Source organism: Aquila chrysaetos, chromosome 7 (assembly GCF_900496995.4).
Source record: "Aquila chrysaetos chrysaetos chromosome 7, bAquChr1.4, whole genome shotgun sequence".
NCBI classification, from domain to species: domain Eukaryota; kingdom Metazoa; phylum Chordata; class Aves; order Accipitriformes; family Accipitridae; genus Aquila; species Aquila chrysaetos.
This window is the reverse complement of record NC_044010.1, coordinates 16,096,912-16,110,854: the sequence shown is the minus strand read 5'-3', so window position 1 is coordinate 16,110,854 and position 13,943 is coordinate 16,096,912. Positions and strand designations below refer to the sequence as shown.

At 46.2% G+C, this 13,943-nt stretch overlaps 1 protein-coding gene and 1 long non-coding RNA gene across 5 annotated transcripts in view; both read right to left on the bottom strand.

Moving 5' to 3' along the window:
• Positions 1 to 411: 411 nt before the first annotated feature.
• LOC121233429 lies at positions 412 to 4,235 on the bottom strand. Its single transcript, XR_005932813.1, has 2 exons — positions 3,827 to 4,235; positions 412 to 2,473 (listed from the first exon to the last, which is right to left on the bottom strand). It is a non-coding gene; the product is annotated as an uncharacterized LOC121233429 (long non-coding RNA).
• Positions 4,236 to 5,492: 1,257 nt separating this feature from the next.
• Positions 5,493 to 13,943, bottom strand: part of ILDR2 (immunoglobulin like domain containing receptor 2) — a 44,184-nt gene continuing 35,733 nt past the window's right edge. For all 4 annotated transcript variants that reach the window (XM_030019515.2, XM_030019517.2, XM_030019519.2 and 1 more), the window contains one exon: positions 5,493 to 13,219. In XM_030019515.2, the coding sequence (XP_029875375.1) occupies positions 13,184 to 13,219 (36 nt within the window). In that variant the 3' untranslated portion in view covers positions 5,493 to 13,183. The remainder of the gene's footprint in view (positions 13,220 to 13,943) is intronic.

The window sequence follows — 13,943 nt, the reverse complement described above, 5'->3', positions numbered from 1 at the left end:
CACATGGCTGTGCCCTAAGTCAGATCCATAAGATGATCCATGTTTTTTAATATGAACTCTCCAAAGTCTGTCATTTAAACTGCATTAGTCCAATCTAGACCACAGCCTCACAAGCAGCAGGGTACATACCACTGAGAGGCTTGGTGTCAGAGGAGAACAGACATGCCAAAAAGGAAATAACTAACATGGCCAGTATTGCTTAGTTCCCAAGAAACACATAATTTACGATGTTTGTTACTTTTCTTCCCTTTTTTTTTTTTTTTTTTTAAATGTTTCTAGAGAGGATGAGACCTGGAAAAGCCTGACACATTGCCTTTATTGTTTCTGCATTCCCCACCCCCACCAGGAAGACGGCCATTACCACAATGTGATGGAAACTACAATTCATTTCTGCGGTCCCCTTGCTGCACATAGTGTTACCAAAATATTTATTTATTCTGAATGGTAGTTCTCCCCCATAAACTAGCTGAAAACACATCTCTTGCCTCGGAGTTGGAATATCAGCCTATCGTGAACATTTGTGGAAGGAGCAAAGCAAGGCAATGAACAGGACTGTTACATCTACACAGTAAAATGTGCCAGGGGCACAGAAGCCAGGTAGTATTAGCCCAGGTGAAGTCCTTGGCACTCTCTTGCTCTAACACTGCTTCTGTTTGTTTTTCAAACTAGGCACACTGAGAACCTGCTGATGGGCTTTATCTGCACCCAATGAGTCTTCATACAGACACTGCTTCTAGGCAGCGCACGCCCCTGTGCCTTCACTCCTGCCATGACAATCCAGGGCACTTCATGCTCTCTCTCTGTTCAGTGGTTACAAACTCCCTAGTTCAAAGCCCACAGCATACAATTCAGCTTAATATACGGTTCCCTTACCTGGGGGCAACAGGGAGGGGGAGAGCTAAGAAACAACATCCGAGAACATTTCCTGTCCTACACCTTTTGTATTCTCTCCTAGTCATGCGTAGAGGTACAGGAAAAATGGGCAGTGGGCCATTTTGGGACTAGCCTCTTTCCAGGAAAGGCAACCAAAAATGCTGTGAGGACTTGCCTGTAACTCTGCTGCTTGATTTCTCAGAGATCTGGCTTTCATGTTCCAAAAATGCCAGGTTGCCATGTAACTAGGCATGGCCCAGACCACGTGTTGGTTTTGGTGTGCCTGTGCCCTAGTCTCCTAGACGTGTAGCTCTTGCAGGGTACCCTGGTAGACAGCCTCATTCGACTGGTGATCCTTCAGGAGCAGTTAGAATTACTGAATGTGGACTATTGCAATTTTACTCCAGAATATAGTATGCAGAACAGATGATCAGGGACTGAGCACCGAGGTTCGCTCCCTGGGGCTATATTACACACTGGTGTAGACATAACCTAAGGGTACTAACCAGCTGAGTAAGATGATCGATACTCATGCAGCATTTCAGTGTTGCCACTTGATATGTTGAAGCACACTAGCAGCATGTTCCCCTTCACTTTGCTCCTGTGCTTGAATTTAGTGCTTATCTGCAGGCAGCTGTTTTGCTTTTTTCTTCCAGGCTCTCACTGCCAGCTGCTTCACAAACACCAGCGTCCTCCCTCAATAGCTTAAACAGTTTGTCCAATATTTTGTCCATAGATTCTTTCTGGTCTTCCCATTAATTGGAACAAGTTTAATCATGAAATCAGTTAACCTTAGCTGCAAGGGCTACTTCTTAGTTGATTTGCCTGCAACTAAAGTTGAGCTTTTCACAGAAGCGTGTGGATCTCAGGTCTCCCCAGCAATACTTGGGATGCTACCTGCACTCTTCCTTTCAAAGATCTTTGCAGTAGTACAAAACTGTGTTACTGCTCTTCAGACACATTTCAAAATGTATTCTCTGAATGCTGCACATGCTCGAGTGTTGAACTTTTAGACTTATCGTTAATTTGAAATCCTCTAAAATGCCTTGTTGTTGGGAGCTCTGTAACTTCAGACTTATTGATATGATGAGGGAAACTGGGACACTTAGGAATTGTTTCAGCTACAATGTGGCATCTTTGCTTAATTAAGAAGTGTCTCTCATCAGGATGATAGGCTGTCCATGGAGACCTCTTGATTACAGAGCTCTGCTGCAGTAACTTTAATTTTACAGCTATTCACAAGAACCAGCCTAAGTTGTATCTTACTGAAACTGAGGAGTGAAATTTTCCACTCAGGCACCATACTGGCCTGAACAGAAGGCAGCCTCAGATCTCTCTTCTCAGAAGTGAAGACGACAATTACTATATATAAATATATATTTATATTAAAAAAAAAAAAACCTACCAGACAAACCACATTTCACTCCCCCAGTACTACTTAAAACATACCTTAGGCTCCGAGGCTGCTACCCACACAAGTTCTGTCACTCTGGTTGTCAGGTGAAGGCCTATTTGTGCATGGGACCAAGTGCTCTCCTCTTGGTCTTGGCAGCTCAGTTCAGCAAAGATGCAGGTTCCAAGTTGGATCAGTCAGTTCTGGCTGCCGGGGGTGCACAGTGCAGTCTCTGTAAATCGGCTGCATTAGGATGCGTGCAGACTGTATTTTTGCTAATTTGAGTAGTTTTACTTTCTCAGAAGTCCTGAGCACTTGACTGTGCTGATAGTTTCAGCTCAAGGTGCTGGGGCTCCGAGTTCTAAAGAAAAACATTCCAGGTACCAGGCCCACCCATCCTGTCTCCATGCACTTAGTAATAGTAACCAATTCCACACATAAAGATTTGTAGGACCTACATTTCAAGGCAGGTATTCCTCAAACTTCAATTGTGCAGGCCTACCTTTCAAAGTCTAACATTGGCAGAAACTTGAAAGAGAAATGCAGGAAGAGCTTACATAGCTAAGGTAGTCTTCATTTTAGTAACCTCACCCTTCTTGCAGAATCTTACTGATCTGAAGAGGAGAGATGGGTTCCAACTCCCCTTGTTGGGGATGCTGACAGGGGGCTGCTGTCAGCAGCAGGGCTGTTCCCTAAGGGGAGTGTACAGCCAGCAGCAGCAAGCCCTGCTGGGCTATGCCCTCCCCAACAGGGCTCAATCCCACAGTGCCAGCAGCCCCCGGGCAGTTCTCGTTTGGCTGATGTGCTTTAACCCATACTTACCCCTACACTCTCCAGTTGGAGGTCCATTTGCATGGACCACAAGTGTCTTTTCTGTGATTGTACATAAATTTAGTGATGACAAATAGATGCAGTGGTCCTTAGGTAGGACACAGCTGGGTATCTATAAGAGGTAAAGCTTTTAGCTTTTTATGCTACCGTTTTACTTGATCTCCACCTTACTGGATGTTACAAGTCCTTTCCAAAACTTGCAATTCCAAGGTGAGCAGGACTAAGGCCTGTAGAAACACACATTCTGGCTTTGCCAGGAAGCAGGGAACTTTAAGAGACTAAATAAATAAAACATTTAGCAGGCTCTTGAGTGTAAAATGCTTCCAGTTGGAGCTCAAACTCTCACTACCCTGGAGTACCTATTCAGAGACAAGTGTGCTGACTAATCTGTTGCTCAAAAAGAAGATGTGGTAACTGGGACATGAAAATCACCAACACCTGCTCTAGAGAGGCCGATGGAAACAAACTTGAGATAGAAATCCTTTCTGATTGTATCACACAGTGAGGACTACCTGCAAGCACTACACCTCCTGTAATAAGTGGTCCTGTGCCATCTTAGGCCATTTTGGGGGGGTTCATTTCTCTAATTCAGAAATGGCCCTGAATCACAAACCTGTATCTACAGCCAAGAGCTCTGGACCAACTGGGTCTGGACACAGAAGAGGCTTACCTGTATGAGGGGTAACCAGCAGTTACTGTGGGAGCTGCAGGGGCACCTCTGGCTCCTACCTTGCTAGCATAAGCGTTTCGCCGGCTGGAAGCGACTTCCTGCAGAGCTGGGTGACCTCTCCGTGTTTCTGTTGTCACGTCTTCCTCACCGCCGTTTATCTTCAAGGTATGGACACCTTTCCTTCTTCTTGCAGGTTTGGAGATTTCTTCATGGGGGGGGGGGGGGTTGAGGCAAGGAGGAGGAATAAAGAGGCCCGAAGAAACGGGAAAAAAAAGGATTAACGACGATTTTCAGAGGCAAGCGTTAAGCTCGGAGATCTCTAACGCCACGCACTCCGTTCGATCAGCCTTTCACCAGACCTCCGACTCCTTCCCCCCACGGAGCCTGCCGCTTCGGGCGGGAACGCCAGGGAGCTCCCGCTCTGCCTCCGCGCGGCGGCCGTTACTTACCGACTCACCGCGCGGCGGCCGTTACTTACCGACGCACCGCGCGGCGGCCGTTACTTACCGACTCACCGCGCGGCGGCCGTTACTTACCGACTCACCGCGCGGCCCCAGGGCAGCCCGCCAGGGGGCGCTCCTCCACCGGCGGCGGTGGCGGCGAGGTGCTGCCCGGGCCGCCCCCCCGCAGCCTGTGAGGGGACGGTGCAAACCGAGCGGGACGGGGCGGCCGAGCCAGTGGCCGCGCTCCTTTGGGCGAAGCAGGAGCTGAATCGACTCCCGCCGCTCCTCTCCCCAGCGCAGAAGGGCGTGGGGGGTCCTGTTTCGGGTTACTTGCCGGGCTTCTTCTCAGGGTTGCGCTCCAAGCTGAGGGGCCTGGTGGGTCTCCGAGGAGAGAGCTTGCTTGCGTGGCATTTTTGGCGCAGGGTCCACGGCTGATGACTTAGTAGGGTGTGAATGCGAGGACCGAGCCTGCGTTGTAACGCTTGCGTCTGGGTCCATAAAGCTGGAGTGTTAGTTCAGCGCACAGCCGGAAAATTCAAGTGGAGTTGCAATACGGCCCGGCCTTTGGGAGAGGCATCCAGAGCCGGCCTGAGTTCACTGGGGCTTGGCCAGCATTGCCCTAGGAAACAGGTGGTCCTGGATTGCTTCCCCTTCCACAGGGTGGAAACTGCAGAGCTGAGGGATGACGTGCCTTGCACAGGGAAATACAGACCGGAGCTGGTCATCTTCTCCTGCACCTGGCTCCTGATAACGCCTAGCAGATATGGATCTAAACGTGTAAATGCTCTTCAAATTACATCTGCAAACAGTGTGAGAGTCCGCATCCATTATTTATAACATGGAGACAGGATCTGAATGAAGTTGCTTGTTTATGAGAGACGAAAAACATCGGTGCAGAGTACTGCAGACATAAGGACAAAGGGGTTAAACTGCCAAAAGAACACGCCTGTAGGAAAAAGATAAAGTCTCCCAGTAAAATCCACAGGGAAAAAGTTTTTAGATCTGCAAAACCAGGGGAGAGTTTATCCTTTCTGTGAAGTAGTGTGGCTCCATGAGTTACTTGCAGGGATTTCTTGTATGAAAGGAGGCTTGGCAGAATGTGCTTATACATGTTACCCTGTGAGCTAGGTATGAAATTTATGGAGGGCTCTCCTGCTCCACTGGAAAATGTTCAGTTTATCATCCATTAATTAAAAAAAGGTTGAAAACCACTCATGTAAACAGCTCATTTCTTAGCAAAAAGTGGGCAAATTGTGTGCCTGCAGGATAATAAAAAGGCAGATTGGCAGTAGCTTTTCCTGCTTTTATTCTCCATGGTGACAACTCAAAAGCAACAACTTTGAAACTGCAAGCATGGCAAATGTATAATGCTTGGTAATTGGGGATAAGGATGTGTCCCAAAAAGCTATAGAAGTGTTGTATTTTCATGATACAGAGTATTGTTATGTCCTTCTCCTCCCCCCGTATTGAAAATAAGTTCATTACAGGAAAGAAGGACAATCTAAGTAAAATAACAACAGCTGAGTACAGCAAAGCAAGCCACGCACTCACTGCGTAATTGGTGGGAAATGGCTGTTGTAGGCGAGAAACAGCAGCAGAAAAAAAACCCAGATCGTTGATAAACAGCAAGAGGACTATACCTCTGGGCCAGGGCTTTCAACAGGGTCTATGAAAAGTCAGCAACAGCGGACAACCTAGCTCCCAGCCCAGAGTCTCCGCCTGTGTAGCTTGTACAAACAGAACTAAAGGCGAGTCTGTTGGGATGCATGATAGGGACAGTGTTGGTGCTCTGCGGACTGTCTGCCTCAGACAGGGACACACCAGAGGCTCCTTTCACCTCTAAGTTCCTTTTGGTGCTTGGGGCACAGAGCACATGTTGTTCTCAGAGCACTAGTAGAGTCTTTGCAGAAAAAAATATATTTTTCTATATAAAATGAGCAGGTGAGGTGGAGAGCCACCAGCAGGCATTAGAGATTAAAACCTTGCCATTTCCTTGAACTGAATTTTGCTTTTAAAATGAGCCTGGCAACTCTTAGTTCATACTTTTAAACTCAAATGTAACTAATAGCATCTTGGAATCCCATTTGCTTTCTGTGACTCATGAAATGCTGCTTCTCTGCCACTGCTCTCACCAAGGACAATGAAAACTGAACGCATTTGCTTCTGTTGTTTGTGCTTCAGAGCTCTGACTGCAACTGCCCTGGGGTTGAAAACAATACTTACTCATTTTGAAATTATGTTCGGCTTTAATTTTTAACACGTTTCCAGTAACATCCCTGCTTGGGCTTGAGACAATATCTGGAGCGCTTGGGGTTTTGTTTTGTGTGTTCTGTTATTTTTGCTTTTATAGGGCGTAAAAACGTCCTTTTCCAGAATGTCACTCACTCTACATCTAAATTGACCAGAACCCCTAGGCACAAGGCTGAAGGTTAACTGGAAATAGCCAAGGAAAGCAGAGGGGTCAGAGAGGGATTACAAGCATGACAAAAAATGACAGGCAGAAAGGGAGAGGAGGTGAAGGTCTCTCCTGGCAAAGGCCCCTGTGCAGGCAGGGGTGAATGTCAAAAAGCAATTATAAAGGTCACAAGAGAATTCATATAGGAATCATGGCAGATTCATTCCTTCAGTATATATATCTATATATCTATATATAGATATAACTTTATTCTTAAGATTTTTCTGTTTCTAATGCTGGTAATCCAGCTGGCATTTTTAAGATCACATCAAAATTATAGCCATCCTGTCACATTACATAATTGATCTCTTTTCTGGTCTTCCAGGCAATGGGAAAGGAGCTTTAGGAGCCCCGAGCAACAATGAGGGTGGTTTCAATGTCACAGCTGTTGTAGAAAGCACATATGGCCAGTATAGCCTGATGGAGATGCTGTACCACAGAGATTTCCGGAATCATAGGGTCAGATCTGCAGCACCTGGCTTACGCCAAAGGTCTCTCTGCTGCTGGACCCAGTCAACAAATGAGCTAAGGCCCCTTTAGCTTCACTTTCCACATGTCCCAAACCCTGTACTTAGTAACATGGAATGGATCCTCACACACATCTTTGTGTAAAAGCTCTCTGGAGAAAAAGGAAGATAGCTCCAAGCGGTTCCTCAGCAAAATAATCTCCACATTAAGATTATTTTCAGAATAGCCCACGCATGATAAACACTGTGTTGTTGTGTTTATGTACCTGTAACAGTTTGTGGCAAGGTTTGACTTCTAAAATGTTTTGATTGCTCCTTCTCAGGGATATGTATTTGTACAGCCCAGGGGCTGTCCTGCATCTCTTCAGAGAAGCGGCTTTGGGAGGGACCTTGGTTCAAAAGAGACGTAGTCCTCTCTGAGTATACGGAGAGTTAGCAGTTACTTTGCTCAAGACAGCCTGGAACTGTAGGAGCAGGCCAGCAACTTGACAAGCAAAGCTCTTCTGTGCAACATCAGATCACTCCGTTACTGGAGGAAGCTGGTAACAGCCCAGTGGTGGCATCCATGTGTGGTTAACTCTCCTCAAACTCCCTGAAAACAATGCTCTGACAATGCCCCTTCTCTCCTCCCTACAAAAGACCAGTTCCATCTCACAATGCTCAATAGTTTCTTTGCTCCTCCCTCCCACAAATTTCTCTGGCCAGTTTTAGGTAACTCTGAAGAGGATTGGCATGTAAAAGTCTTTTTGGCGATTGCAAAACCATTTGTCTTATGTTACAGGTGAATGGGTATTGCCCACCTAGAGGGGGCTTGTTGGAAAAGGTCAGGAAAGCAGTGTAACTGCTGATCCACGGACAACAAGTACCCAGAGTCACAAGCCAGAATGAAAACCACAATTCAGCAAGCTATGGAGGGACCCAGACATCAGAGCAGGAGCTGGGACCTCTCGGGGAAACTCGGCATACACAGCTGCCAATGCTGGCTGCAGGGAATGTGAGATGGGCCTGGGGCATGCTGCTGATGGCCACCTCTGACCTAATAACAGTAACAAAGGCTGGGATGCTTACAGTTCCAGTCCCCTATATTATATGCCAGCACAAAGACCTGAATAATTCTGGCTGGCTGTCTCAGGTGATGTATGTTGGAGTTTCTCAAAATTTTTAGGTATTTAAAGTGCTAGTTTTGTTAATTTTTCATTTTAGTGGAAATGGAGTGGTCGGAGGATATTCACACTGAAACCACCCACTGGAATTTTTACAATGTACTTTAAAGGAATAATGGTATTGTTGAGAAGTCATTACCACAGCTATTTATTTTTTCCATTCCATTATGTCAAAACTTTTTTCAGTAGCCCAGATCACATTTTTGACAGCACAGCCAGATTTACCACTGATGCTTGATCCTGCTGTTGCTCTAAGGGCTCTTTTTTTTTTTTTTAACAGGATTCACTCATCATCTCGGTTGTCTTCTTAGCAAGTCACTGTTGTGATGCTTCATTTTAAGGCCACAAAACCATCCATGCCCTTGACATGACCCAGACATCCATATCCTGTATGAAACGGATTTTAATTTTATGCCAGCAATAAAAATTGATCACTGGAAAATTTATAATTTGAGACCCCGTAATAATCAGGCTCATTATTTTCCAGTGCCAGCATTCTGCAGGTGTTCTGACAGATGGCGCAGAAGCAAAACATTACTTCTTTTCTGAAACAAGAGGCTCCTCTCAGCCTCTGGCCCCCTGCTCCCCTCTGTTGCAAGAGTCATGGGTCATTAGGGTTGTGTAGCTATAGAGATGGAAGCTCTGCTCTATGTCACACCTCACTTTTTGATTTGGTCCATTTGGTGCTGCTGCAGACACATTGCTAATGGGAAAAATAAAGATGGCCTGAGGACCGACACTACCAGTAACTGAAAATTTCTTCACATTTGGATAAGCAGATATGAAATCTAAAGTTTTAGAGCAAGGTGGAGCCAACTGATGGGTGCTGCCCAGATCTGACTTTAGGGAATTAAGACCTGCTCTTTTTTTTGAGGCTGAAGTTTTTATCATCTGATAAAACTTGTAGAATCACTAGTTATGAAATCTTCAATACTCTTCCAGGTACTTGGATTCAAAATAAATGTTGGACGGTTCTTATGAACAGTTGTTTCTACAATTAAAATAGTTTTCTTAAGAGAATTAGCTTGCAACTACTTATTTATAAGCTAGACACATAAATGGCAACTTCTTACACATAGTGTACAAATGCCCTAAAGTACCAGCATCGAGCAAACAAAACTGATTCAAATAAATGAGGGGAAGGCTTGTATTTTTAATACACACAACTCATTCCTGAGGGCTTGATCAAATAAACAACAGTGACAGAGATAAGGGACAGACATAACTGAAATGGGAAGAAGATTGTGATGCTCTGGCTTTCAGTATGATTTAAAAGATACAGGTATTCAGAGACTGTTAAGTCACTGTTTCGGCCCCTCTCTGACATAGTTATTGTTGCAGATGCACTTTCAAATTTCTATGTAAAATGTTCCCTGGGTCTGCTGGATGTCTGATGGAAAAGATAGGAGGCTAAACTCCCTTGAAATTCATGGCATAGGGGTTCCCAAGGTTTTCAGACTAACACAACATCAACATTTCTTGCTGCTAGTTATCACCATATGTCAGGGATGAAATGTTTAATTTAAAATAGCATGTAGAGTAGCTCTGTAGACTTTTCAAGGCCATGGAGAGCTCAGATGGAAACCACCTGCCTATCTCGTTAACTGTGCTGTGATTTTCCTAGGAACGTACATTAAAGATGAGAAAAGACGAAAATATTTAAAATTTAGTCTCTCCAGCCATAATACAAGTAGATGTAGTTGGCTTGTAGCTGCCAAACGTACTTGCTAAGCCGCTCTCCCTGTTTGAAGTGTCACGGTGGTCAGGCAGTCAGGCCCCCAGCGACTGGAAAAAGGGAAACATCACACCCATTTTTAAAAAGGGTAAAAAGGAGTATCCTGGGAACTACGGGCCAGTCAGCCTCACCTCCGTGCCCAGTAAGATCATGGAACAGATCCTCCTGGAAGCTAATGTCAAGGCATGTGGATGGCAGGGAGGTGATTAGAGACAGCCAGCATGGCTTCAGAAAGGACAAATTGTGCCTGACTGTCTGGAGGCCTTCTATGATTGAGCGACTGTGTTGGTGGGTAAGGGGATGACTGATGTCATCTACCTTGACTTCTGTAAGGCCTTTGGCGCAGTCCCACGCAACATCCTTGTCTCTAAACTAGATAGGGGTTTGATGGATGGACTATTTGATGGATAAGGAATTGGTTGGATGGCTCCATCCAGAGAGTTGCAGTCAACGGCTCAGTGTCCAAATGGACATCAGTAACAAGTGGTGTCCCTCAAGCGTCTGTATTAAGACTGGTACCGTTCAATCTTTATTGATGACAGCCAGTGGGACTGAGTGCACCCTCAGCAAGTTTGTGGGCAACACCAAGCTGAGTGGTGCAGCTGATTCACTAGAGGGAAGGGATGCCATCCAGAGGGACCCTGACAGGCTTGAGTGGGCCTATGCGAACCTCATGAGGTTCCACAAAGCCAAGTGCAAGGTCCTGCACCTGGGTCGGGGCAATCCTCAATATCAGTACAGGCTGGGGGATGAATGGATTGAGAGCAGCCCTGCAGAGAAGGACTGGGGATACTGGTGGATGAAAAATTGGACATGAGCTGGCAACGCGTGCTTGCAGCCCAGAAAGCAAACCGTGTGCTGGGCTGCATGAAAAACAGCCTGGCCAGCAGGTCGAGGGAGGTGATTCTTTCCTTCTGTTCTCGTGAGACCCCACCTGGAGTACTGCGTTCAGCTCTGGGGCCACCAGCACAAGAAAGACATGGACCTGCTTGAGTAGGTCCAGAGAAGGGCCATGAAAACACTAACAGGGCTGGAACACCTCTCCTGTGAGGAAAGGCTGAGAGAGTTGGGGTTCTCCAGCCTGGAGAAGAGAAGACTTCAGGGAGATCTTATTGTGGCCTTCCCAATACTTAGAGGGGGCTTATAAGGGAGGGAGACTCTTTACCAGGGGCAATGGTTTTAAACTAAAAGAGGGTAGATTTAGATTAGATACAAGGAAGAAATTCTTTAGTATGAGGGTGCTGAGACACTGGAACAGGTTGCCCAGAGAAGTTGTGGATGCCCCCTTCCTGGAAGTGTTCAAGGTCAGGTTGGCTGGAGCTTTGAGCAACCTGATCCAGTGCAAGGTATCCCTGGCCACGGCAGGGGGTTGGAACTAGATGATCTTTAAAGGTCCCTTCCTGCACATTCTGATTCCACGATTGTATGCCCCTACAGGCTAATCCTTCTCTGGCCAGGAAGACCCAGGACTGGGATTTCCAAAACTACAGTCATCGCTAGAGGAGTGTGGGGAAAGCAAGCCACTCCTTCATCAATTCACCTAGCACGAAAACTGCACTGTCATCAAGTCTATGGAGATTGTTCTTCCTCTCCCCTGAGCATTCCTGGTGAACTGATCTGGCAAAGGAGTAACACAGAAATGAATCTATCATTTTTATGGAGAACTGCAGTGATGTTAATAAATCTTGTGTTCAAAACAGTATTGCCAGAATGAGCACCTGAGGCCAAACAGCTCTCCAAATTTCCAGAGTAACAACAGAGATGGCATTTCAGAGGCTGACAATGTCCATAACACAGTAGGGCACTAAGTTGTTTCTAGCCGTAATAAGGATCAAGATACTGGACCTTAAAATATTCCCATCATCTTCCTTTACATCATGATTTTAGTAGCTAAAAATTAAAGAAATGACTGCATTATACCCTATGAAAACCAGAATGTTAGGCTTCCAAATGGTGTGAAGCACTCACTTCCAAATTCAGCTGTTCCTGAGACAACAGCCACTAAAACCATGTCACAAATGAAGTGAATGAAAGGGTTGTAAGTGAAAAAGGTGATTTTCAAAGCTTGTGTTCATCCACAGTGTTAATTCTTTTTCCATTGCTGTTACTGCTCTCTTCAGTGTCTGGGAACAATGACCAGAAAGGAGTAATACCAGTAGCACAGAATAAAGATCCGCAGCTGCCCTCTCACTGAGACTTTCCCCTTTTTGCTTTTTTAAAACAAAAAGGCCACTCACTATGCAGAGATGTCTGGTGGTGCTGGAAGCAGAGTGCCAGCAAGGCTAGAGCACTGCTTTATGATACAGTGGAGTAGATATTCTAGCTTGAAGCTCTACGGGGTCATAGCTCAGCTGCAAGGAAATGCAACTGTATGAAAACAAATCACAGTTGGGGATGGGGGAAAAAACACATCATGCTCTCATCACAATAAAAGCTATTTTGATCCACTTTCAAAACAATACATCAATCTCACCTGCAACTCTCATCACACAATGAACAGAACTAAATATATTGACCAAACCAGCCCATAATTCTCTCTCTCTCTCTGTTCAGCCCTTGCCAAAGCAACACCTCATCAGTCCTTTTCTATAGTGTCTGAAAGGATGTAGATTTTCTTTCACGAGTTAGGGCCCCATCAGCTGGAGGCAGTCTGCATCTGTAAGAACAAGGCCTCCTCCCAGCATGGGGATGATACAGAAAAGGCTCTAAGCATAAGTATGGAGACAATTTTGATCCAAACAGAGAACTGAGGAGACAGAGAGAGCAAGAGGTATGCACACAGGCCTCTCTCTGCACATGAGACAGGGCAAGAGGCACAAAGGCAGCCTCGCTTGTAGTTCAGGGCTGCAGGGACAGTAAGGATGTGGCTGCCTTCCAGCACAAAATGGAGGGCACTGGAAAACAGGGTGCCAAAGAGAGCCCTGGCCTCATTTTCCTGGCAGACTCCCAGAGCCTCTGATATCGAGTGCTGTTTATGAGAGTCTGTCTCTTACAAAAGTGTCTGCTCCCCTGATGAACAAACAATTGAAACAGAGTCCATGGCTGATGGCTACAAAGGTTCACAGAGGCTTGTCTTGCTTGTTGCTCTGTATCTTTTCCACTGCAGTCACCTCATGGTGTCCAGCCCATCAACATGACATGTCCACAACAACTTCAAACCACAAGGGACATCCTCGTTGGGAAATCGTTCTGAGAGGAAAGAGAGAAGATTAATGTCAACAGGAAAGCACCCATGGAATGGACAGAGACAGACATAGCTTTGACAGAGACATGACCAAACAGCAACAGCTTTGTCCACTCACACCCCTTTCCTCTCCCACACATGCCACTTACGCTCAGGCCTAACAGCCAAGCTGCTCTAGCAACAGGGTCTCCCTCATGGAGCAGACTTCAGCCAGTCTCCTTCCCCAGCAACCATAAACTTATCAGTTCCTCACTAGCCTGGACTGCGGCAGGATGTTTTGCACTTGCTGGTATCCTGTTTGAGGAATGCCTTTGGCATGCATGGCCCCTACACATGCCCATGGGCATGCACCCACAGGAGTCTCATCTCATCCCTTTCAGAAAGACAAGGTCTCTTACACCATACCTTGCTACTAGCTCTGTCCCAGTCCGGAAGAACAGAGCCTCTCAACCCTTCCTTAACAAGGATCAAGGCCAAAGCAATGCCCTGTAATTTCTGTAAGCCCTGGGTAAGTTCCCTTCCCTGCCATGATCCTCCTAAACCCTAGATAAACTCCCACTTCCTTGGATCACCAGGCAACAGATGCCAAACACATCCCTTACCTCCCCAGTCCCAGGCACATCTGGCTCTCCCCTCCATCATGAAGGAGCTGTGGAGGAGCTATTTCCCTTTCTGGCCTCCTACACCCACAGTGACTGCCCTCTTCCCACAGCAACTCCCCTTTTCTGG